This window comes from Acomys minous (genome assembly GCF_964271855.1).
Source record: "Acomys minous genome assembly, chromosome: 19".
Taxonomy (NCBI): domain Eukaryota; kingdom Metazoa; phylum Chordata; class Mammalia; order Rodentia; family Muridae; genus Acomys; species Acomys minous.
Window position 1 is genome coordinate 52,887,229 of NC_140499.1, and position 23,727 is coordinate 52,910,955.

General features: G+C 42.7%; 1 protein-coding gene across 1 annotated transcript in view; it reads left to right on the plus strand.

Annotated features, from left to right (window-relative positions):
* The first annotated feature begins 109 nt into the window (after positions 1-109).
* Positions 110-23,727, plus strand: part of GASK1B (golgi associated kinase 1B) — a 49,869-nt gene continuing 26,251 nt past the window's right edge. Inside the window, exons 1-2 of the mRNA XM_084768654.1 lie at positions 110-1,057; positions 18,804-19,018. Coding sequence (XP_084624780.1) covers positions 151-1,057; positions 18,804-19,018 — 1,122 coding nt within the window. The 5' untranslated portion in view covers positions 110-150. The remainder of the gene's footprint in view (positions 1,058-18,803; positions 19,019-23,727) is intronic.

Sequence of the window (23,727 nt, forward strand, 5' to 3'; positions counted from 1 at the left end):
CAGCGCCAGCAGTGGCTCGTCTCTTTTATCTCTGCCTATTGGAGACTACTTAGATATCGAAGCAGACTGGACGGCTGGATTCAGGAATCATGTCACCAGGAGGCAGCTGCAGACTTTAAACTCTGTTCAGTATGTGGAAGCGGCAGAGAAATGACCTGTCCAGACAAGCCCAGGCAGCTCATAAACTGGTTTGTCTGCTCTCTGCGCATCCCACGAGTGTGTAAACTCTGGAGCAGTCGGCGTCCCAGGACCAGACGGAACCTCCTGCTGGGCATTGCCTGTGCCATCTACTTGGGCTTCCTGGTAAGCCAGGTGAGCAGGGGATCCTTCCAGCATGGGCAGACAACTGACAGGGTGTCACCCTACAGCCACGACATCTCCAAGGTACCCTTTCCGGAGATCCCCTTGGATGGTACCCTGGCCCCTCCAGAGTTGCAGGGCAACGGGAGCACATTGCAGCCCAACGTGGTGTACATTACCCTACGCTCCAAGCGCAGCAAGCCTGCCAATATCCGTGGCACTGTGAAACCCAAGCGCAGGAAGAAGTACGCAGCGGCATCTGTAGCCCCTGGTCCAGAGGTGTTGGTTAGACCATCCATTATACTCCAGGAAGATGCACAGGCAGCAGATGCTGAAGTACCTGGCTATGTTCAGGGTTACCTGACCAAGGTTGGGGAACGCCCTTGGAGACTGCTGCGTGGTCCTGGAGTCGGAACTGGGCGTTCAAAGTTGCGGCAGCACAGAGCGCGCGAGAGCAACATTAGGATTTACAGCGAGAGCGCCCCCTCATGGCTGAGCAAAGATGACATCCGCAGAATGCGCCTGCTGGCTGACGGTGAGGTGGCTAGCATCCTGCCAGCGGTCTCTAAGAGTGGTGGCCGCCTGCTGGTGTTGGAAGGGAGCACCTCCGGCTCTGTGCCTGGCTGCGGGCCTAGCCCCTGTGGGCTTCTCAAGCAGCCCCTGGACATGAGTGAAGTGTTTGCCTTCCACCTGGACAGGATCCTGGGTCTCAATAGGACCCTGCCATCGGTGAGCCGGAAATCAGAGTTCATCCAAGGTAACAGAGTCACTTGCTTCTTATTTGCAGCTGTTGGGGATTTGGGCTCATTTTCTCTTTTCCCTCACTCTCTCTGAATGGTTTTTTTCCCCACCCACGTTTCCCAGTTTCCCATTTGGACAGCAGCAGCGTCAACTTTCCATATGCCTGACATTCTTCTTTCGTCCAGTCTGGTGATGTCAGAGTTCCAGGAGCACAAGGCTGTGCTGGGCATGCGAGAGTAAGCCCACACTGCGGTCTTTGCTCTCCATTTCCCTCGCTGCACTTTTTTTTTTTTCGTGGCATATTAAATCTAATTAAAGCCAACGGCAATCTGCAGGATGACAAGAAGCCAGGGTGGCGGTACAGAACTTGCTGACAGCCCCGCATATTATTACAGGTTTCTATGGAAACTTCCTTCCTAGGACGGTTTAAAGAGTATGATGATGCTCCGTGGCTAAGAGCACTCTTGCAAAGAACTGGAGGTGAAAGTGATTCCCAACAGACACATGGCAGTTTACAACCGCCTGTAATTTTAGTTCAAGGGTACCCAATACCATCTTCTGACCTCTGTAGGCACCATGTACACATGTGGTACACACACAAAGACAAACACTTCTATGCATAAAATAAAGATTAAATAAAAAAAAGAGTAAGAGGGAAGTAAATTATCAAATAGAATCTTTATCAGAGGCTCAGTCAGAACTGACAACTAACAGCCAACCTCTTTACTTCCCTGTAGACAATGTACTCAGCCTCCTTATTTAATAAATAAAGAAAATAAGGTGAGTTCACTGAATGTATATTAACTAGGTGTGTGATTTCTTCAAGCTCCGTCGCTCACTGAGCCTGATTTTCAAAATTGTGTCTTCCTGGAACACAAAGGTAGCTGAAGCACAAGTTCTTAGAGCTGGTCTGTGGAAATGACACTTAGAGGGTACTTCCTGAGTAAGGATGTCGTGTCGGCTTGGGATCCAAGGCACATGCAGTTGGGGACTTGTGCTGGAATGTGGAACAATCCATACATTACAAAATAATGTTATAGACTGTCTCTTAAGCTATGAAATGGCAATACTGTCCACCTCGTGAAGTTGCTAGTAGCTCACTCATGGAAAACAGGTCTTGGCCCAAGCCAAGCATCACCAAGTGTTGGCTATTGCTGCTATTACACTAAGTACACGAAGTCCCAAGTTCATTGGGCTGCTTTGGGCCTTCAATCCTCAAAGGTCATTTTCTCTTGTGAAAAAAACTAGCAGTAAAACTCTGCTCTCTTGACTCGGCCTAATTTGTGCCAGGATTCCTCTTAGATATTTGAGTCTGTTCCCTGGGTTTCTAGCATACCCCCAAATTGAGATTCAATATGAAGAAGTCTCTGGCATGGTCCCCTCTCCGTACCTAAGTGGCAGTTGAAATAAATCAATAGTGTCACAGTCACAGCTCAGTGAGATGCTTTAAATCCCTAGGATTTCATATCAAATGGCTCCAGTGGGTGCTCTGTTCTCTCTTCAGTATCTTCCCCCTTGGGCGTTTTAGAGTCATGATGTCAGGCCAGCTTCCCCCAGGAGCCTATGAAATGACACACATGCATCTATCTGCACAGCATCTTATACGTGTGGTTTGGTACAGGGAGGCAGGTCATGTGGACAGACCAGTCCTGGAACACAATGGACACCCTCAGGATTCTTCTACGTTGTTTTTTTTCCTCCTCATTTCCACTGACTGTGAATTTTCCCTGTCTGGACCTCCTATTGTTCTCATAGCTTGGTTTTACATGAGCATGTCTGAGCTCTGATGGAAATTTGGCTCATTCCGTATCATCATATTGTATCATCTTTCCTTCCCACTAGTTTCTGCATCTGGGGTCAGTAATGTTTCCTGCTGGAGTGTATAACATACTGCAGATGAACATGCCCAACAAATACTGGAATTCCTTCTTGCCTTGCTACTTTGATGTTAAACAGTAAATCTGTATCTTCCTCCACCTTCTAATGCTAAGGACAAGTATTAATATTTTTACCTTAAATCTAGGCTTGGATTCATCTGGGGGGATTTGACAAAAGTTTGCTGTGGGAGGCTAATAACAAATGTTCCTGGTCATTTCCCCACAGTACAAATAATAAGGCTTGTAGATGTATTACGCCAAGGACCATCAGCATGGCGTGTTGGCTCTTATGCTAGAGTGATTCTATGATAGGTTTCCTACAAGAGGAGCAACAGGATTTGCTCAGGTGATAGGGTTTGGCCTAGAAACACTTCTTTTCCTATGGAGATGAGAGTAGGCAATTAGCAAATCTTGTATATAATCGGTCCTAAACAGAAAGAAACTCTGTTCTTTGATTTTTAGTTGTGTTTAAGAAGATACATTATGTCTCATACAAAGAGGACGACGTGACTGTAGTGCAGAGTTTGGTGTAGCTGCTTGGGTTATCTCACTGACTCTTCCCGAGAACTTTATTTGCAGTTGGCATAAAAAAAAAACTTAATTTGATATGGAAGAAAAATATGTGTGTTTGGGGCCATAGAAGAAGAATAAATTCTTGAGACCATAAAGAATTCAAACTCTATTTCCTCTATATTTTTTCCCAATTTTCCAAGCCTTTCCCATTTTCACCAGTTGGCTTCTCTAAACAAAGCTCCTTTAAGGAGCTACAAGACATGTCTTTTTTCCTATGTATACTTAACAATTAGAGCCTTGTAATTTAATATAGTATCACAGGTGCCCAACACTCACACACACACACAGACTGTGGAAACCTCTTCTCTCAAGGGAACAGTGACCACCACCATAACGGAGGCTCACAGAATGTCACTTCTTTACCAGGAACCATTTTGTTTGAAGAACTGGGTCTTCCTTACCGTATTCAGTCCACATAAAACTTTTCAGAGAGATGTACTCAGGTCATAGGACCTTGGAGCTCCCTGCTAGGAAATTAATGGATATGGAGATGGAAGGGCAGAATAAAGAGGTGCTTTGATTAAAGGCACATGACCACATAAGGCTATTAAACACTCCTAGGGAGATGCAAAGGAAGAACCTGAATGACTCGCTCACTCTTAGGTCTCCCAGTTGAATTCTCTATTGATTCAGTCCAATGATAAGAGGGTCTCAATTACAGATGCATTTCACCTCACAATAAGTTTATGTACTGGAATTAGAAGATGCACTTAACCTATGGCTAACCTATGGAATCATGGCTCAGCCTACCCCATCTTAAGCATGATCAAGTAGCTCCCAGGAACATTTACATTAGCCTATGGCTAGGCAAAATCATCTACCAGAAACCTTGTTTTGTAATAAAGGCTAATATACACACAGAGGTGTGTGTTTCATATACCAGGTGGAATGTAAAACACAGTATTCAAATAATATCTCCAATACAGCATTCTGGATGCTCACAGTCAGATGGCTAAGTGGGGAACAATGCTTCCACCGAGAATTTCTAGAAAGTATCATCAGATACTGCTAGTCCAGGGAAAGATTGAAACTCAGAATTCAAAGTACAGTTACTTCTGACCACTTTAATACCATCCTAAAGCTGAAAAGTTGTAAATTGATTTGAGCCATAGTACAGGAACTGTCAATACAGACTCTTTTCAGCATATGCTTTTCAAGATTAGAAAAATTAAATTATCTGTATATGTGTGTCTGAGCATTGGCTTATGCATGTGGATGAAGAGCCCTCAGAGTCCAGGGCAGGGCACTGGATCCCCCTGGAGCTCGAGTTATGTGTGGTTGCTGGGAATGGAATGGCAGTCTTCCACAAGAGTAATATGCTTTCTTGACTACTGAGCCATCTCTCCAGACCTGTCTTCACAGTTTTAAAAATTGATGAAAGTAATAGTGACTCAATCATTACAGTTATTAGCTCAGATTACTCTTGGACCAGTTCTTGGTTGTAGAATGACACATTTTTAATGAATCTTTTGAATATAAAAAAATATATATATATTTGAAATCAGAGCAGTTTCCAGTACTGATACCAGCTTCTTTTCTGAAATGCTTCAAAGATATTCTAGAAAAAGAAGAGAGTGTATAAGAAAGTCACAGATTTGTAATTAGGTAGGGAATGAAAGCAGTGTGCCACCATAAAGGATCTAGTCAATATTGTGGGCACAGATTTGTGTTGTATGGCTATCTTTGAGGGAGGTCCAATGATAAAGCATCCAGGGCCCTTAAAAAAATCCAGTTTTTGGCTCATGTTCAAACCTTTAAGATTAAGAAATATAAACCTCTGAGGGGAGAAAGAGGTTGGCTGGACACCCACATGGGAAAAATAGCAAACTGTGCAGTGACTAAAAGCTGATGGGTCTAACCCGTAAAACTGGTTAAGACCGACATGGCCAATTGGGATTATGCTTCAGACTGCTTTTCTCCATTATTAAGATATAACCAGCGGTGCACTTGCTTAACATATACAAAGTCTTTGGTTGAATCCTAAATGCAAACAACTGAGTAAAATAAAATATCAGTACTGTCTGATAAGTAGAATTGGTAGTAAATAAATAAACAAGATATCACATGTGCTAAAGGTACTGTGATGTCTAACAGTAAATTCTTTCTAAATACATCTGCATCTGATACTGTGACAAATGTAAGGACAAAAAGTTGAAGAAAACCGTGTTGGGGGAAAATCCCTTTCCATTCCTGGATTTCCTTGCTTTTCTCCACCTTAATTAATGAATCCTTTCCTTTGTTTAAGTTTGTCTATGAAACCAGTTATCTAAAACCCTGAGGATCCACGTACTCAGACCCTATTTTATTTTAAGCAGAGAAATTCTAAAGCTATATACAGTTATAACCTTCTCCTCAAGCTACATGGCTAGTACTTACTGAAGATGGAACTTGTTCTTGGTTCTTAATGGGCTAGTTCTTCCACAGGTTGCTTCTGTTCCCCAACCCTATATTTTAAATACTAGCTAGGACAGTTACGGGTTAATGCCCAAACTGTCCAAATTTTAGCATCATAGTTTCTGATTGTGTTACTATGACAATATATGGTATTTATTTTTCTATTCAACAATATAACACTGACAATACTTTAGCTTAGGAAAAGAAGTATTGATGTACCATTCTGAACACTGCCACACTTATTTTTAAATGAAAAGTATAATTCTGACGTTTAACAGAGTTTCTTGTTTGCGGTGAACAACCGTGCACATGAAAACGGGGTTGGACATACTCATTTCTTGAGCAAGACTCTCAAATCATGTGTAGAGGGCACCAGGTCCTTCATGGTGTTGTGAGGATATATTCAGATGACTTTTTTGAAGAGAAATATCTAAAACATTCATCTAGGATAAGACAAAGCATACTGTGCGACCTCTCCAGCCTTGTCTTCACAGTTTTAAAAATTGATGAAAGTAACAGTGACTCAATCATTACAGAGTAATGTAAAAGTCAATGCATTTTATGAAGAAAGCCCAGGGCTGGCGAGATGGCTTAACAAGTAAAGGCATTTGCTGTCCGGCCTGATGACTCTGAGTTTGATCTCTCGAACTCACATGGTGGAAGGAAAGAATCAGCGTCTCAAATTGTCTTTTAACCTCAACAAGAGCTCTGGTATGTGTTTGGTCTCCCTCCAAAATAAATAATTGAATGAACTGACAGACAGACAGACAGACAGATAGATAGATAGATAGATAGATAGATGATTGATAGATAGATAAATGAATGGAAACCCAGTGCCCTCTATGGCCTCTCAATCAGTAGCTTTGCCAAAGCTTCCCTCAAGTCTGCATGTTTCTGTGAATGGGTCTCTGGAACACCATTCGGGCAGCATTTAAGTGTCTTGGTATTTTTCATGCCCGGCATGGAAGATGCATTATGTATGCTTTATTTTTGGGATGCTGTTTTATTGCCATGGAGCTGTCATACTGAGTTAAGGTAGGCTAGTTCCAAGAATTCTGTGCAGTGAGCTGCTTAGATGACAAACTGCAGGCAACCCACAAATTTCCATTTAAATTCATCATGGATCCCGTGTTGCTCACTGTTTTCCAACTTGCATTGCCTCTTCTTATTACAGAGCAGGAGAAATATACTGTGTGCTGTATTCCCTCTTCTTCTTCTTCTTCTTCTTCTTCTTCTTCTTCTTCTTCTTCTTCTTCTTCTTCTTCTTCTTCTTCTTCTTCTTCTTCTTCCTGTTGTCTCAACTTTACTGGAGAAACTCTGGGAGTCCAAGCTGATGGTGTATCTGCCAGAGTGGAAGAATGACAGCTTTGCTTTTCCTGTTGTTTCAGGGGTCAGATGGAGATGGAATCCATTGGCTTGGCATTCTGAGAACGCCCTCACAATTTGAAAACACAAATTGGTTCCAAATCCTACAAAACCTTGACATGTCTGCAAGCTTTCTTAAAATATTTATTTAGGAGTGTATAATCACGTTTTATTCTTAAAATTTCCGGCTCAAAAGCACATTGTGTTCTTTATCAGAAAAGCCCCAGGGCTATTTCTTTAGCAATCAAATTGAGCTGGCCAGTTTAATACTTGCATTCATCTGAGGACAAGAGTTTACTGAGCATCCCTTCCAAGCATCACTGGCTGGCTGCAGTATCCTCTTGTCTGCCCCCTACATACCTCCACAGACACGCTGCAGACCCGGCAACCTTCTGCTATGCATCTGGAATTTCTTCCTTGATCTCACACTGGACTGAGACAAGAAGTGATAATAAATGGTTGTCATGGTATTCGCACTGTAAACATGTGCCCCCAACCCCATGCAAATCTACTCCTTCCGAAGAGGTATATTTATTTTTATTCCTTATATTTATCTCTATCCACTTTATACTAATCATTCTTTCACTCCAGGGGGCTGCCTATCTAACATAGCTCAGGACCTGACATCACTGAACCTTGTGAGAGTGACTCTGCCGTTGATTGCAGGCTTCAAGCAGCATCCCCCTGAAGCTGTGACCTTTCTCTATCTGAAATGAATGTGCTGCAGCTCTGGGTTGGTGGGAGGACTACGCAGGCTCAGTGGGACCAGAGAAACCATTCCCACCTTAGTTAAAGGGCAATGCTTATGACTTCAGCACAATTTAGCCATAATCAGCTCAATTTATTGGCGTGGGAAGGGAGTAGGAGTTCTAATTCAAACAGCTGTGCATCTGAGGGTGTACACTGGCAGTGTGTGCTGCCTGAGTTTGATTCTGGATTCAGTCACTTACTGAACCTTATTTAATAGCATAGTAATGATCATTAGAATAATGATATTTATAATACTATTTAACCTGCTTGTCATTAAAATTGATGCAATACAAAATGTGTATATATACATATATAATAAAAATATTTATAATAGTGCTTACTGCATATTTATATATGGGATCTTTTGTTTTTATTTAATTTCTAAGCTGATTTAGCATCTTGTGGTATGCTTTTTAGATTGTCATAGTTTTTATATTTTTACTTGAGAGGAGTAAATGGGCAGCTACAATTAATTCAAAGCAAGTCCTGTTGCTGCAGTGGATGCTACTGTTGTTTCTGATTTCTGGAATGAGAGCACTTTCCATCCATTAGCTCATTAAGTGCTACAAGAGTCTCATACACATAATTTTCTCGTGGTACCTAGTTCCTGTGGAGAAACTGAAGTTTAGAAGATCACACAAGTGCCCAGATGATGAAGCTGGACTACAGATGTGAGTTGGGAGAATCTCTTAGCCTGATCCTTCACCCTCCCGCCTTGCTGCCTCTGAGATGAATCATGTCACAGGAGGGCGTCCAGCTGTGGTATCCCCACTGCTCAGCCTGCTCTCAACAGCCTCATTGTCTTGTCTCTCCTGGGTGTAGCCCCTGTGTCCTCACAGTTCCCACCTCTAATCGGTGGCCTGAGGTCAGCAGGTGCATGCCTATGTGTGTGCCTTTCCATCCCGTCTTTCCTCTTCCTGAGTCCCGTAGCATCATGGATGAGTGTGAGAGTCAAATACCAGTTGGCCAGGAGGAGGGCATGGAAATCTTTGCACATTTCCTAGATCTGCTTTCCAAGTTTCTCTTTAGTCTTCCTCATTCATTTTCAGGGAGGCCATTGAAGTTGAAGATTATTGGGGTCTCACAGAAGCTACATTTTTATTCTGAGTCCATTGGCCATGTCTTAGAACAATAATGTCCCAATACAAAGATATTGGGACATTATGAAGCAAATCACTCATGTGCCACAACTGTTTTGACATTGTGTGTGTGTGTGTGTGTGTGTGTGTGTGTGTGTATGTGTGTGTGTGTGTGTGTGTGTGTGTGTGTGTGTGTGTGTGTGTGTGTATCAGAGGATGACTTCTTTCCAGAGTTGTTTCTCCTCTTCCACAGTGTGATCCAAGGCTCAAACTAAGGTCATCCAGTGTGCGCAGGAGGCATTTTAAGCCACTGAGCTGTCTTGCTGACCCAGAATTCTCTCTCCCAAGTCACTGTGGGTAGAGTAGGAGCCGGTGTAGGTGTAGAAAGGCAGACAGCCTGAAAGGCGTGGGAAGGCAGCATGGACTCAGGCAAATGCAAGGGGTTTTGAGCTGGCGACTGGGGCTTGGGGGGCTGAGGTGAGACAAGTCTGACTTCGATAGGCAGTATCTTTATCCTGCCAGGACCTTGAGGTTTGTCCTGCCAGGACCCTGAGCTTTATCCTGTCAGGACCCTGAGCTTTATCCTGTCAGGACCCTGAGGTTTGTCCTGCCAGGACCCTGGGCTTTGTCTTCAGCATGTGGGAAATGCGGAGCGATGGAGGGTTTTAGAGAAGGGAATGATACCCTTGGGCTTGTGTTATAAGGTTACTCTTGTCAGGAGCTCATGGCTCCTTTAAACTGCATATACACCAAAACACCCCAGACTAGTTTACCCAAAGGTAAGAAGTTCATTTTCAAAATGTGGTTGTTTGTTTGTAGAGCCTGGCACTCTTACCGCATCACCACCACCCTTGGAAGCCAATTTGATTTCTGTTGTCCTAGAATTCAGTATATATAGACCAGGCTGGCCTCAAACTCAAGAGATCCATCCGGCGCTGCCTCCTGACTGCTGGAATAAAAGGCCTGTGCCACAACACCCAGCCTTGATTCCTGCATTTAAAAGTAGACACCAAGGCAGGAAGCGTCTAGGCGTTTCCATTTGTGTAGTAGAGAACTCTTATGGAGTGGATGGTCGGAGTTGCTCCATACACAGAGGTCAGAACAAAAAAATAGTGTTCAAAGTGGAGTTGAAGGCTTAGATCATGTAGGCACGTCATGGTGGACAAGTCACAGGGCGTTCTTCCCTGTTGCCAGGCTGCGCGCTCGCCTGAGCAGTTGATCCTTAATGAGACACTGGGAGGAACTGAGCTCTGCTCAACCCAGAGAAGGTGACCTATGAAGTGAGTGGTAGTTATCTTAATACACAGACGTGTATCTTTTTTTTTTTTCCTTCTTCTTGCAGTAGTGGTCTAAATTACCCAAAAGTCTAACACCTCTTTAATTTTAGTTTTAGTTGATAATTGTGTATACTTTTGGGTTATAATTAGATGCTTCGACAAACATTACTGACACGGCGTGGTTAAAACAGGCCAATTAAACCTATTACTTCAGATACTTGGCAGTTCATTATAAGAAACGTTTTAGCTTTTTTCTCCCCCCCAAAGCCAAATTTGAAATGTACAGTGCGTTATTATTTTAGTCTGTGCAACAGATCATGCATTTTTAAAAACCTTTCTTTTTCTCTCTGTCACATGTATGTACATGGGAGTGTTCTCACGCACGCACTCACAAGAGGTAGATGGCGCGTGTCTTCCTCTATTCCTTTCCGCTGTGCCCTTTGAGACAGTGTGAAGTCTGAGAGCTCCCTATTCCTGCCCCCACCCCCTAACGACACTCACTGAAGCTGAAAGCATGTGCAGCCACACCCGGAACTCATGCTTGTACAGCAAGTGCCTTATCCACCCAGCCATCCCCCCTGTCACGAGATCATCGCGTCTTCTTTGTCCCAGCTAACGGAAACTTTGCCTGCTTCTTTTATCAACATGGCCCTGTCAAGTATTCTATCTCTACTTTCTAGACTAGAGCAACAAGCATGTATCATCTTCTAAGAGTTCAAGTGTTTTAGTGTCTACATACGAGATCGTGAAGTATCTGCCTTCTGTTTATCTTGCTTAGCTCAGGTACCCTGTTTCATCCATGTTGTCCTGTGTGACAGCATTTCCCCTGGTATAGACTGTACTCCATCATGTGTGTGTGGTAGCACATGTCGGCGGTCATGCAGGTTGCCTCCATGGCTTGGCTGTTAGGGTTCAGTGGACACGGGCCTGCAGGCTCTTCTGTGAGCTTCTGTTTTCAGTTCCCATCAAGAAGTGGGCATATCATGTCTTATACTCGCCTTTCATTCCTCTGAGGACCCTGCACGCAGTTTTTCACAACTGTGAAAAACTCTATTAATTTTTATTTTCACCAATAGTGTCTGAAGTTTCTCTTTTTTCCAGACTTTTGTCAGCAGTTATTATTTTTTTAATCTTAATAATAGGCATTCTAATAGATGTGTAGCGATGTATTTTGATTTACATAGAAATCTATTTCCAAGACAAATCCCGAACCCCACCACTTGGTTAGTTTTGTAGAATCTACACATATGAAAATTACATAATCTTGTCTCTCTACCTTTTCTCCCTCAAAATGAACAAACAAGCAGACCTTATAAAACCTTATGAAGATTTGTTTCCTTGTAAGACATACTAGGCTGGTGTTTGTCGTGCTGGATTTACACAGTCTTGCAGGACAGGTTGAGAAAGTTGTCTCTGTGCATCTTGGGTAGGTTAGTATCATAATCAGAGGGCAGGGTCCTGCCTCTGTCCTGAAGAGACAGTGGTGGCTCCAGGATACAAGCAATGCTATGTGGCTTCTTTTGTTTTTTTTTTTTTTTTTGAGACAAGGTTTCTCTGGCTGTCCCAGACTCACCTTGTAGACTAGGCTGGCGTTGAACTCACAATCTGCCCACCTCTGCTTCTCAGATTGCTGGGATTACAGGTGTGTGCCACCAAGCCAGGCCCTTAAATTCTTCTAAGCAAAGTTTCTTCTCCGAATGACCTGTAACTTCCAACCATATGCCTCAGAGCTCAGGCTTTAGTTCTTGTCTGTTCCTGTCCCCTCACCTCTTCATCTGTCTTTTTTTAAAACTATGCTGTACATGTATACTTGCTCGATTATATTAAGTTCTAAGAACTCCAAGGCTTAGCTCTTGCTTGAAGGCCCGGGAGCTTCCTAATATGGTCTCTTTTTTAAAATATACTTCATTCATATTTCTTCTACCCTAAACTTAGGACCAGATGAGTCTACAGAATAAATTATACCTTTAAATACTTGTTAAATCGATATGTGAATTACCTAAAATCCAGACTACGTGTGAAATTTCATGGAATCCTTCCAACTCACTCCTCTCTCAAGGCTAACACAAACCTTACGTTCCTATGGGCCTCCCGCATACATGTTAGCTTGCACAGTCACCAGCTTCAAGCTGAGAGATTTAGCCTCCCCGGTTACTTCAGCCAAATTGTCTGAATACAGGTAATATTATACAACTGAGTATGTTGAATATATGCTCTTTAGGAATATATATGTATATACATTATATACATATGTGCATGGAATAACAATTAATGAAAAAAGGGTCCATAAATTTGAAGGAGAGTGGGAGGGGTATATTGGAGAGTTTGGAGGGAGTAAAGGAAAAGGGAGAAATGTAATTGTATTGTAATCTCAAAAAATGAAAGTAGAAAAGAAAGATAGGTGGAAAAAAATTGTGTATGTGTGTGTATGCCTGTATGTATGTATATAACCTGTGTGTGTGTGTGTGTGTGTGTGTGTGTGAGAGAGAGAGAGAGAGAGAGAGAGAGAGAGAGAGAGAGAGAGAGAGAGAGGAGAGAGGACAGAGAGACAAAGACAGAGATAGATACACAAAGAAAGACAGAAATAGAGATGCTGTTTGCAGTACTCTTGGGAATGCTAGGCAAAATATACTAGTGAACTCAAGCCCAATTCCTTGGTATTTTGAGATAATGTCCTTTTCAAGTAGCTCAGGCTATCCTTTAAGCAGTGATATAAACCAGGCTGCCATGAACGCAAAATGCCCTTGCCTCAGTTTCTATGTGTCGGAACGAGGTTGGGCCCCACCACACCATGAGTGCCAGTCTACTATATTTTAAAGATTTATTATTTTTATTTATGTGTACTCTTGCGTACATAGGTGTGTATGACACATGTGTGCTGGTACCCTTGGAGGCCAGAAGAGATAAGATCCCTGGGAGCTGGAGTTGTAAGAGTTTGTGAGCTGCTGGGTGTTAGTTATGTGGGTGATAGGAACTGACCTTCAGTCCTCTCAAGGAGCAGCAGGAGCTGAAAAACTGAGCCGTCTTTCCAGACCCACGTACATAGTATTCAAATCCTGCTTTGTCAGGTGCCACAGAATAATGGAGTTGATAGAACTTAACAAGTTTTCATACCTAGGCACTTTCACAAGGCCATTGGGGCAGCATGCGCGAACACCTTCTTGCTTTTTGCAGTGGGCAGTCTGTCGTCGAAGGCTTTCTGTCAGCGGCTTGATGATGCTTGTGATTCGTTCCCTACAGTGAAGATGCTCCGCTGGCTTTGACTGGTCCATGTTTTCTTTCCTGGATCTCTGTGTGTTTACTGAAAGGCTCTGAGCTGGACTGTTAGTTCCTTTTAGTCTCATTCAATCCAAAGAGTCTTGGAACTTGGCCCATGTGATAGAAAGGACTTTTGATTCGCAGCTCAGAACACTTTTGCCTATTTTTTTTTTTTTGTCCGGTGATAAATACAGGCAGACATTCAACTCCCCCAGCATGCTTGGCCTGCCTCTATAGCGCACTATCGTGCAGCAAAACCAGCATTTAAAGTCAAGGGCATTTAACACAGGAAGACAAAGGAGATTGTGTAAAGCATGCATTCTTGGCTAATTTTCATGTCCATCTTCTCCAAAGAATGTCTTCTTTGTGCTGTTGAGAGAGAGAAAAAAAAATGACTTAAGAGAACATCAAAATTCTGAGGAGATATTCAGATACTGGAAGAAAGGAGTTTTACTGGCAAGTCTCATTTTAAAGACAGCTGTGTAACCTTTAATTCACACGGACAGCCATACATCTGTTAAAGGCTGCTTGCCCATCACTCTGACAGTTAGAATTTTATCTCTTCACCGTTAGGATTTCTCCGGGGAGCACAGCACTGCGTCATTTTGACAAATCTGAATGGGAGGAGATGAATACTGCTCATTTCAAAAAAACCCTTCAGGGTGAATGCCTTTAACCAGGCTCCTGTTTTCAGAGGCCATTTCCCCAGCATCATTTCAGATCTATCAGTGTTCCTTTGCTCCTCTCAAAAGCTGTATTTTGTATAGAGTTGAATTTTCCCCTCAGTGGCACTCACTGCTATGGGGTCCATGGCTACACTGATAGATGTTATTGCCTACAGTGGTCACACAGATTCAGGGATTGTAGGAAGACTGAACAGCAAGGGTGAAAAAGAAAGGGGCCCTGTGCTCCACTCACCAACCAGAGCGTCTTCGATCACCAGCTCTCTCTTTGTTCTCTGGGAATCCCTTTCCCTAAAAGTCCAGAAAGAATGTCTATGTTTTTTTCTGGGGAAATTTGGATGGCTGTGGAGAAAAACTTACGGTGCTTATTTTCTGAGGCACCTTTGACAGTTTGTGAATGACTTTTTGTTGTTGTTGTTATTGTTGTTGTTTGTGGTGTTTTTTTTTTTTTTTGAGACAGGGTTTCTCTGTGTAATAGCCCTGGCTGAACTGGAAATCTCTTTGTAAACCAGGCTGGCCTTGAAATCATAGAGATCCACCAGCCTCCGCCTCCCCAAGTGCTTCTGCCTCTCCAGTGATGGGATTAAAGGCGCGCACCACCACGCCCTGCTATTATCAGAATAGGAAGTATACCAAATGACTGAGTATGGTGTGTGCCCGCAACTGAAGGTTCAAGTCCTGCTATCACTACAGCTGGAAGCCTGCACTGGGGTGTGGGAAGAAGCCATGAGTTGTGCTGGTGCACATTTTTAGTTCCAGCACTTGGGACACAGAAGCAGGTGATCTCTGTGAGATTGAGACCAACCTGGTCTACGTAGCAGGTTCCAGGCCAGCCAGGGTTATACAGTGTGACCATGTTTCAAACAAACAAATGAAAAACAACAACAAAACCGCTAAAGAATTTTGTGATCTATAGATGAGATTGATAAACTCGTGGGCTAGTAAGGATTACAGCTTATGGCCAAAGATGGCCCACTACCTATTTTGATTTCAACTGAGATCTGTAATTTTACATGGCTGAAAAATAATGAAAAGATTGATAATATTACTATGACAGCTGAAAATCATATGGAATCCACACTTTGGTGTTAGTGCCGAGTCGGCTCAGTCCTGACTCCTTTGCCACTCTTTTGTCCCACTGTTTTGTGCCACTGTGCCACTGAGCCAAGCATATAGATGAGTGGCTGTGACGGAGACTGCAGGGCCGCCAAAGCCCCAAGTGTTTACTCACTGCCATTTGCACAGTGTGTAGACCACTAGGCTACATCGCTGCAACACAATTACAGCAATACTACTCAAATACTTAGTTGGAAGATACAGTTGTGCTATAATATTTAATGAAACAACTATGAGGATCCATTATACATGAAATGTTTTGTTTTCCTTTGGGTAATTTTTGCTTCCTTATCCTGGGAAAATTTAAACTTCATGAGAGCAAAACCAAAAACCAACCAACCAACCAAAAGCCAAAAACCAAAAACCAAAAAAAAAAAAAAAAGAAAAGAAAGAAAGAAAAATTGGTGCCTGCTTATAATTTAGCTTCTACAGCACTGCCTGACATGCAGTAGTGGCTCAGTAAGCAGCAAAGTTCGGGGAATACTGATGTGCTGAGACTGTAGGAAGGGTACATATGGAAACAGCTGCTATAAAACATTTCTTGCCTCTGCATTTATGCTAAACGCTAGGATGACAGGTTTTATTCATTTGCTTTACTTTTTTCTTTCATTCATTTTAAACATGTCAACGTAAAAACGTTTACCTGTTATCGAGTTACATGTATACGGTGCACAATGTGCGAGTCAGGGTAAACGTATCTATCTTGCTGATCTTCCACAGCAGAGAGGCCACAGATAATAATTATGCTCCGAATACGTCCTAAAAACCTCGAGAAAGGGAATTCCAAATGTTTGCACAAAGTAGAAGTGATAAAAGCTTAGGGAAGGAATCTTTGTTTCATGCACAGTCTTATTTAGTAACAGCAAAGTCAGCTTGTGAAGATCCATGACCACTCCCTGTGATGTGGAGGTGGAGGCAGGTTTGGAGGGTTTTGCCACTGCCGAATGTTGTACAACAAGGACGTCTCTAAGATACAAGGGATGGGCTAACCGTTGAGATATAATATGAATAAATTAATAAAAAATAAAAAATAAAATAAAATGCTGCATTACATGTTGGATTTCAGGAATTTATAAAAAAAAATACACACCACACCAGCTATGATTGTACTAATAAAGGCCTTATTCTTACCAATGTATCAGCTTTTGTTTCAACATTAGATTTTTATTCAAATATCAAAGAAATTAAAATATCCAATGTTTCCATAAAAATAAAAAACAAAACAAAACAACAACAACAAACCAAGGATGTCATAGAGTAGAGAGCAAGAGGTCTGTTGGGTTCCACAGTGTAACCTTCAACCATGAGTTAGCCATGCTGTCTTCCTGAATTTCTAAAGCTTTTATTTGTTCAGGTGGGAGTGAAAGGGGCAGAAAAACTTTAGCAAACAAAACACAACTGTTTGCCGGCTGCAGACAACTGGCATACAGAGTTTTCTTCATTGCCTAAATTGAGGAGACTTCTTTTTATTTAGTTTTATAGTAAGGTGTAGATGCTCTTAAAGATGGGGGAGGGGGGAGGTTAGAAGGGTTCCTCTGACTTCCGCAGACCTCTTCTTGCTCCTCCCAGGCCTTGGGCTGTACAGGAAACAGCTGTCTGCCTGTCCCTTGTACTGACTGTCTTGTGGCCATGCAGTTTTAGGCTTTAGTTCCTTTGAACACTTCCTTGCTCTGAGATGAAAAATGCTGTTTGTGTGAGTCGTGGTGTCAAGGACACTGGCTCACAGCCTCTTGAAGTTGAGATGTCCCACGTGCTTGCCTCTGAAAGCTGCATGATATTTTCTATTCATATTCAGTCACACGGGCGCAGCTTGTCTCCTTCATATGATAGACAGATCTTACATGGGTTGTGTTCTTTCTCTCTCTTAAAAAAAAATTCAGCACAGTATGTGGAGTGTACACAGTTGCCTAGGTCTTTAACCAATCACTTGGTTAAAAAGAAATGAGAAGGAGGAAGCAATGGCAAAAATGACGGTCCCGAGGTTCTTTCTGTCTCTTAATTGTGTGCCAGTGACTGTGGTGTAGTATTCTGTATAAGCCACGGACCTTCCACACTCTCTACTCCACGCTCTTGATGAAAAAAACAAACAAACTGGACTTTCTTTGAAACAGGCTGGGATGGGGGCAGTTAGAATGCTTAAGTGAACTTGCTTAAAACCGTTGGGGTGGTGTGCCACCAGCTTCAGAAATGGTCCAAGCAGCTGACTGTTTCCTGCAGATAAGAGCACTGCAAGATTCAAGCAAGAGGGGTTGGGTTTCCAGCTGGGTGAAGTTGTAGATTTTCAAACGTCCCAGGCCATTTTCAAAGGGCTTCAGAAATTCCCCCCGGCGTGCCTGCACATTCCGGCTGACATTCCTCGGGTTCTGCTGTTCAGGCTTGTTTGGAATGAGTTATGGGGGCTTGTAGATGAGTTGCTTTCTTCAAGGGCGCTGCACTGACTTTTGAGTTATAAGCCATGCCCATCATCACCATCTCTGTGACTTTATTTGGCTGAGATGTGGCCTTGCAAGTGACAGCTCTGGTTTTAAGCCTGAAGTGTTGTTCAGTGGACTCCGTCGTGATCTTTCCTGTTGATGATGACTCCGCTGGGGGGGGGGTTGTCATTACTTTATCCAGCTTGGCAATGGTAGAAATTGCACCTCTGTTCAGTCACCGAGATCCAAACAACTTGAGTGACATTTTAAAAAGTATCATCTACGCACAGGCAGCTGAAGAAGTGACATTTGCTCAAAGACACCGAATGTGGTTATTGTGTGGATGGGTTACCTCTTCTCAAGAGCACTGTTGTGTTTGCACACTTCCTATCAGAAAAGAAAAAAACAGGGAAACCAAAACATTTCTTTCTCCTGTTTTCCTTCTTTGGAGACTCCTATAATTGATGTGAAGCATCCAAGTTCTCTTTGAAACTTGTGACTTCTAAAAATTCTCCCTACCCTTGGCATCCTGGTGGAGCCTCAGAAAGTCAGACAGCTGTTATTACAAACAGAGGAGACTGCTCTGCTCAGACCCTGAATAGACAATTATAAATGTCTGGATTCTTTCCTTTCTTGTGGCGGCTGCTCTTTAGATGCGGAATAAAACCATAGTAACCAGAGGATGCTTGGGTACTGGTTAGTAGGCTGCTCCTGCCACACCCATAAATCTTGTTAAATTTTCTTTTCACTGTCTACAGTAACTTTCCATTTCACAAGACTTATAGCTGACCAGGAGTATCACTGATATAAAAATGCTAAAACTTGCAAACACACAAGAAGCATGGAATTTCGTTAATCAGCATCCTACATCTCACAGGTGAGATAGGTGAGAAAGAGTGAACGACCTTTCCGGCGATGCTTGCCCACTCAACAGGGCAGCATCCTTAGTGAACTGTTTGCTTTTCTGATTCTCTAGATGGCCAACCTCGTCCTATCATTCTCTGGGACTCATCTCTAGCACCTGCAAGCAACGACAGCCATTCTTCTGTGAAGATCACCTGGGGAACTTATCAGCAGTCGCTAAAACAGAAGTGCTGGCTGAATGGCCGGGTCCCCAGACCTGAGAGGGGCTGCACGGAAATCCATCACTATGAATGGTCCAAGATGGCGCTCTTTGATTTTTTGTTACAGGTAAGTTTATCCAGCCCCCTAAGTGTCTATTTAAGACTGACAGTGTTGTAAGACCTCAAAGAAATCTGCAGCACTTGGAGTTTCTATGGAGTTGTAGAGCTATATCTGGCAGACATAGCATGCATATTATGAAATCTTATAGCCTTCAATACCACAACATATTGAGCAGTGGTGGATGTATTTTGCCATGCATACTGAAGGCCAACAACAGCTTGGTGAGAATGGGTAGCTCATTCAAGTTCTGACAACTAGCAAAACCGAGAGCGCAGACTCCCTGGGGCCTGATGATGCTAAAGGGTTTTCTTCTTTCTACTGTGTTTCAATACTCAAGTGGCTATACCACTACAACTACCATTTTCCTTATTTTCTTTCCAGTACTGCCCCACCTCTTTCTCGACAGTGTCTCACTATGTAGCTCTGGCTGGCCTGGAACTCACTGTGTACACCAGGATGGGCTTGAAATCAGATAAATGTTCCTGCCTCCGCCTCTTAGTGCTGGCATTAATGTTATGCACTACCACTCCTGGCTCCATTGTTTCTTTTTAAAATACTTTCATAAAGATTCGACATTTGAAAATAATCCCTCTACATAACTTAGTAGGCCTTGATTTTTTTTTTTTATGTCTACTATAATTCTTCTACTAGAGACCCCATGACTCACTTTCATCTCGTTCTGGCTACTGCCTTTCCTGTCTCCCATTTGACACAAGCTGGTTTTCTCGTATCTTATTACTAAAGAGTAATTGGGAAAGAATTTAGAGTTGTTTTAGAACACTTGTAAAACCATCTCCTATTTTTTTTAGTTCCTTTTATGTATGTGTGTATGACTGGAAGGAAGGAAATGGAAAGGGTCAGAAACACAGACAGAATCCTTCCAGACTGTATAGAGATTTCAAGTCCAGTCTGGTATATGTGAGACTCTGTCACAGAAACCCGAAAAGTAGAGAAAAAACTAGCTTAGTCACTGTCTAGGAGATGAATCTGTTGACATAGAGAATGACCTTTGATGTCAGTGTTTGTGTCTTCGTAAGTTAGCTTTCTGTGACATAAACAGACAATCAACTTACAAAGAGGCAGGAATTACCTTAGTTCAGTTTTTGATGTTTCAGGCTGTGATTGGCCCCGTTGCTTTGGGCCTATGATGAGTTGGTAGGTTGTGGCAAAAAAGTGTGGTGAAACAAACCTGCCTATCTCATGGACAGCAAGTAAATGAGAGAGAAAAGAGGGAGTGGGGCAACCTCCCATAAGTTCCTGTTTATGTTTTCTCAAGAAAGATGAATGAACATTTGTCACCTGTGATATATCAAAGAAATGATCCATCCAAATCCAGCTTGCTGAGCCAATGTGGTTAGTGAGCTTCTAGGTAGACAGGAAGGGTATCACTTAAATGGTGATAAAACTGCATTACTAAAAAGCACCATCCGCCCATGGGTAAAGAAGTTCAGCCTTCAGATGTGTCTACCTCTTATATACTCCATAAGATCATGTGCAGCTTGGGGACACGGGGAGGGTTGTGATGCTGTTCTTCGACTTTTCTTGGCGAGACATGAACAAACTCTGTTCACCCTGTTTAGGGCATTGATGACAGACTGAAGAATCAATTCTACCCAAATCTAACTTTACAAACCAATGAGTTGATTGGCGCAACTTACGGATGCGCAGATGAAATGTTAAAGAAATGTGTGTGACTCAAAGGCAGCTGTATCACTAAAGAGCCCAGCATGGGATGGGACTCATAAAAGCTGCATCCCTCCCTGCACATCCTTCTCTGTAACCCCTGTAACCCTGCACCCCCAGCTCTCTGCACGACTTGGAGCGAGTGAGTTCCATCTACAAAAGTATCTTTCTCTAGAGATTGTTTTCTATTTACACGACCTCAGGAGGCCTTGTGACTCCTGCCTTAAGTCTCTAGGTCTCATTAGCTCCCAAATCCTTTCCCTCTCCCTGCGGAACCAGGTGTGAGTCTTAGTACCTGCCACAAAAGAAGTTTCCCTCCTAGGTAAAACCGAACAGCAGCAGCCATCTGTGGGTGTGAATACAAATGCATAGAAAGCATTTCGATAGGCAAGCTATATCTTTTTAACTAAAAACACAACACTGGGACCTGTCTGCTCTCCAGCCACAGATCTTTGCCCTGGCTTGTTTTGTTTATGGTACCAACATGAGTGCCTTTCTCTGGTGACAGCCTTAAATCAAATTGGAAAGCAGTTGATTGACCCTGTAACAGTTATGCATGCCACATTTTGCATGGCATGTTGCTAATATAGTATGTAGAGTTCACAACTGAGTGGGGCTTTTGGTGACAATTCTCCTTGAACCACTTGCACAGGACTTTCCAGTGCTACAAATGCCAGACAATACGGAAAGAGCTTCTTAGTTACAGCTTGGATTTTTCGATATCCTAAAACCAAAATGTGAGTGTCTTTAGCAATAGGACTTACTCTCTGGCTCTGACATGTAACCAACAGCAAGAGCAACAGACTTTGCAGTTTGTGGGAACCCAAGGGCCCCCCTAGCCTACAGTTGATAGGCCTATGACATACTTGTATGTAACTGTCAACTCCACACAGCTTAAGATCCCCTGCAAAGAGTCTCTTTTGAGTAATTGTCTTTATCATCTGGTCTGTGGGCTTCTCTATGAGGAACTGTCTTGATTGTTAATGGATGTAAGGTGGTCCTGAGCTAAAAAAAAAAGCTAGCTAAGTATGAACCTGGGAGTGAGCTGGCAAGCAGCATTCCTCTGTAGTTCCTGCATTGAGTTCCTGCCCTGACTTTTTCTGGTGACGGGCTGTGACCTGGAAAGATAAGGTGAGACACACTCTTTCCTCTACTAAACTGCTTTTGGTCAGAGTGTTCTGTCATAGCTACCGGGAAAAATAATTAGAACAGGAGGTAACCTATTCCTGGCACCAAGGTTTTTACTTAATAACCCATGGATTCTGAGCGTGCCTTTTCCCACCTAAACAGAGCCCTTCACTCAGAATCTCTGACATCTGTTTTTGCTTTTCTTTTAGATGTGTTTCCTAATTTGTAACATTCAAGACACTCCAGGGCATTATGTAAGGAAACCCTTTTTTATAGAAGGCAAGATATCTTAAGGTTTACCACTGTCCACTTTCAGCAAGTGCCAATTGGTCTTTGGATTTAGCAGCCAGACTTATCTTTTCAAAAGGTAGGGAGAGCCTTTAAAATGCATTAAAAGATCTTACAAGTTGTACCAATTGCTTATAAAAAGAGGAGTGTTGAATAGAGCAGAGTGGATGGAAGACAATGGCCTTCTGTAGTTCACCCATTCTCCATAAGCTAGCTGTTTTACTTTCCCATCCTGGGGCACTGCTGTGCACGATGCATCTCTCCATGTTAGATGGTATCCACTGGGCTGCCTTGCTCTGCTTGCCTCAGCCTGGGTCATGGCTGCCCTCTCTCACCTGCTACTCAAGGACAGACTCTGGTCCAGTGCCATGGCTGTTATCAATCTGTCAGCCATATTTGCTGCTGCTGAAGGAATCCTTGGCTGGGTGGTACAATCTCCACCCCCAATATATTTTCTTATAGGGAAGAAATGTGCACAGACTATTCTGGGGAAATAATTGACTACTTCTAGGACAAACAATCTCTTTTAACTGTACCACTCTGTCTTCCATTCCTTCTTTTGTGTCTTTGGTGAACTGGTTCTTAAGCCTTAAAAATCTTTCCTAAGGTTCCCTCCACAGCATGTGGCTTCTGTTAAAATCTACCCTAGGAACTCTGGCTTTTCACAGATCTCATTACACTGGATATTGGGTGTCCTGGACACACCCCTTTTGTGTAATTTCTAGTTTAAATATTTAAATCATTCAGATCTACCCCATCAAGACCATGCCCCACCTGTGGCTAGGTAAAGTAACAAAGCCTTTTGGGAATTAATTTCTTCCTTAGCTCTTCAGCAAACGCACCCCCATTAGACTTGGTGAGCAAGCATTGAAAGCTTATCAGTCTCATAGCAATGACCTCCTCATCTGTGTAGTTTGTACCATAGGCCTATAAAAAACCACAGATAAGAAAGTTTGACATCTTTTTACTGTCCTGGAAATTCTACCCACTCTCTAGAGTTTCTCTCATTTTTTCTTCAATTTCTCATTTTCTTATTATACTTCTTAATAAAGCTTGGTTCTGTTTTGCGTGTTCTCATGAGAGTTGATATTTTTAAGCTTTAGTAGTGTGAGAAAACAAACTTGGAGCTCTGTCCCAGAGTGTCTAACACCTTTAAGTCCTTGACTTATGCATAAGAGGAGTGCAGAAGATTCCATTCTACTAACTCTCCTGTGTCAGGTGCATACATGTCTTATCCTACAGCAAGGTACATGCACTTGCCACTGTTGCATGCCATGCCCATGAGAAAAATGTAGCTGGCTATATTACTCTTGTGGATGCTTCACCTACAGATGGATGAGCCCCAGCTGCAAGTCTTATCACCTGTTGTCATTGTTGCACAAATGCTCATGCAAATTCTCTTCTGATTTTGTGGGTCTTTGGGTGACAACTGTGCTGGATGACTTTTCCTGGACAGACGTAGATAAATGCCTATTTATCTCAAGTAGGAAGGGCATCAGTGACAGACTAAATAGATGATTCCATCCAAGTCTAGCTTGCTTGCCAAATCAATTAATTTGCTGGAGTTTCGTGTAGGATCATGGCTGGTCCAAAGGCAGCTGAATCACCAAAAAGCC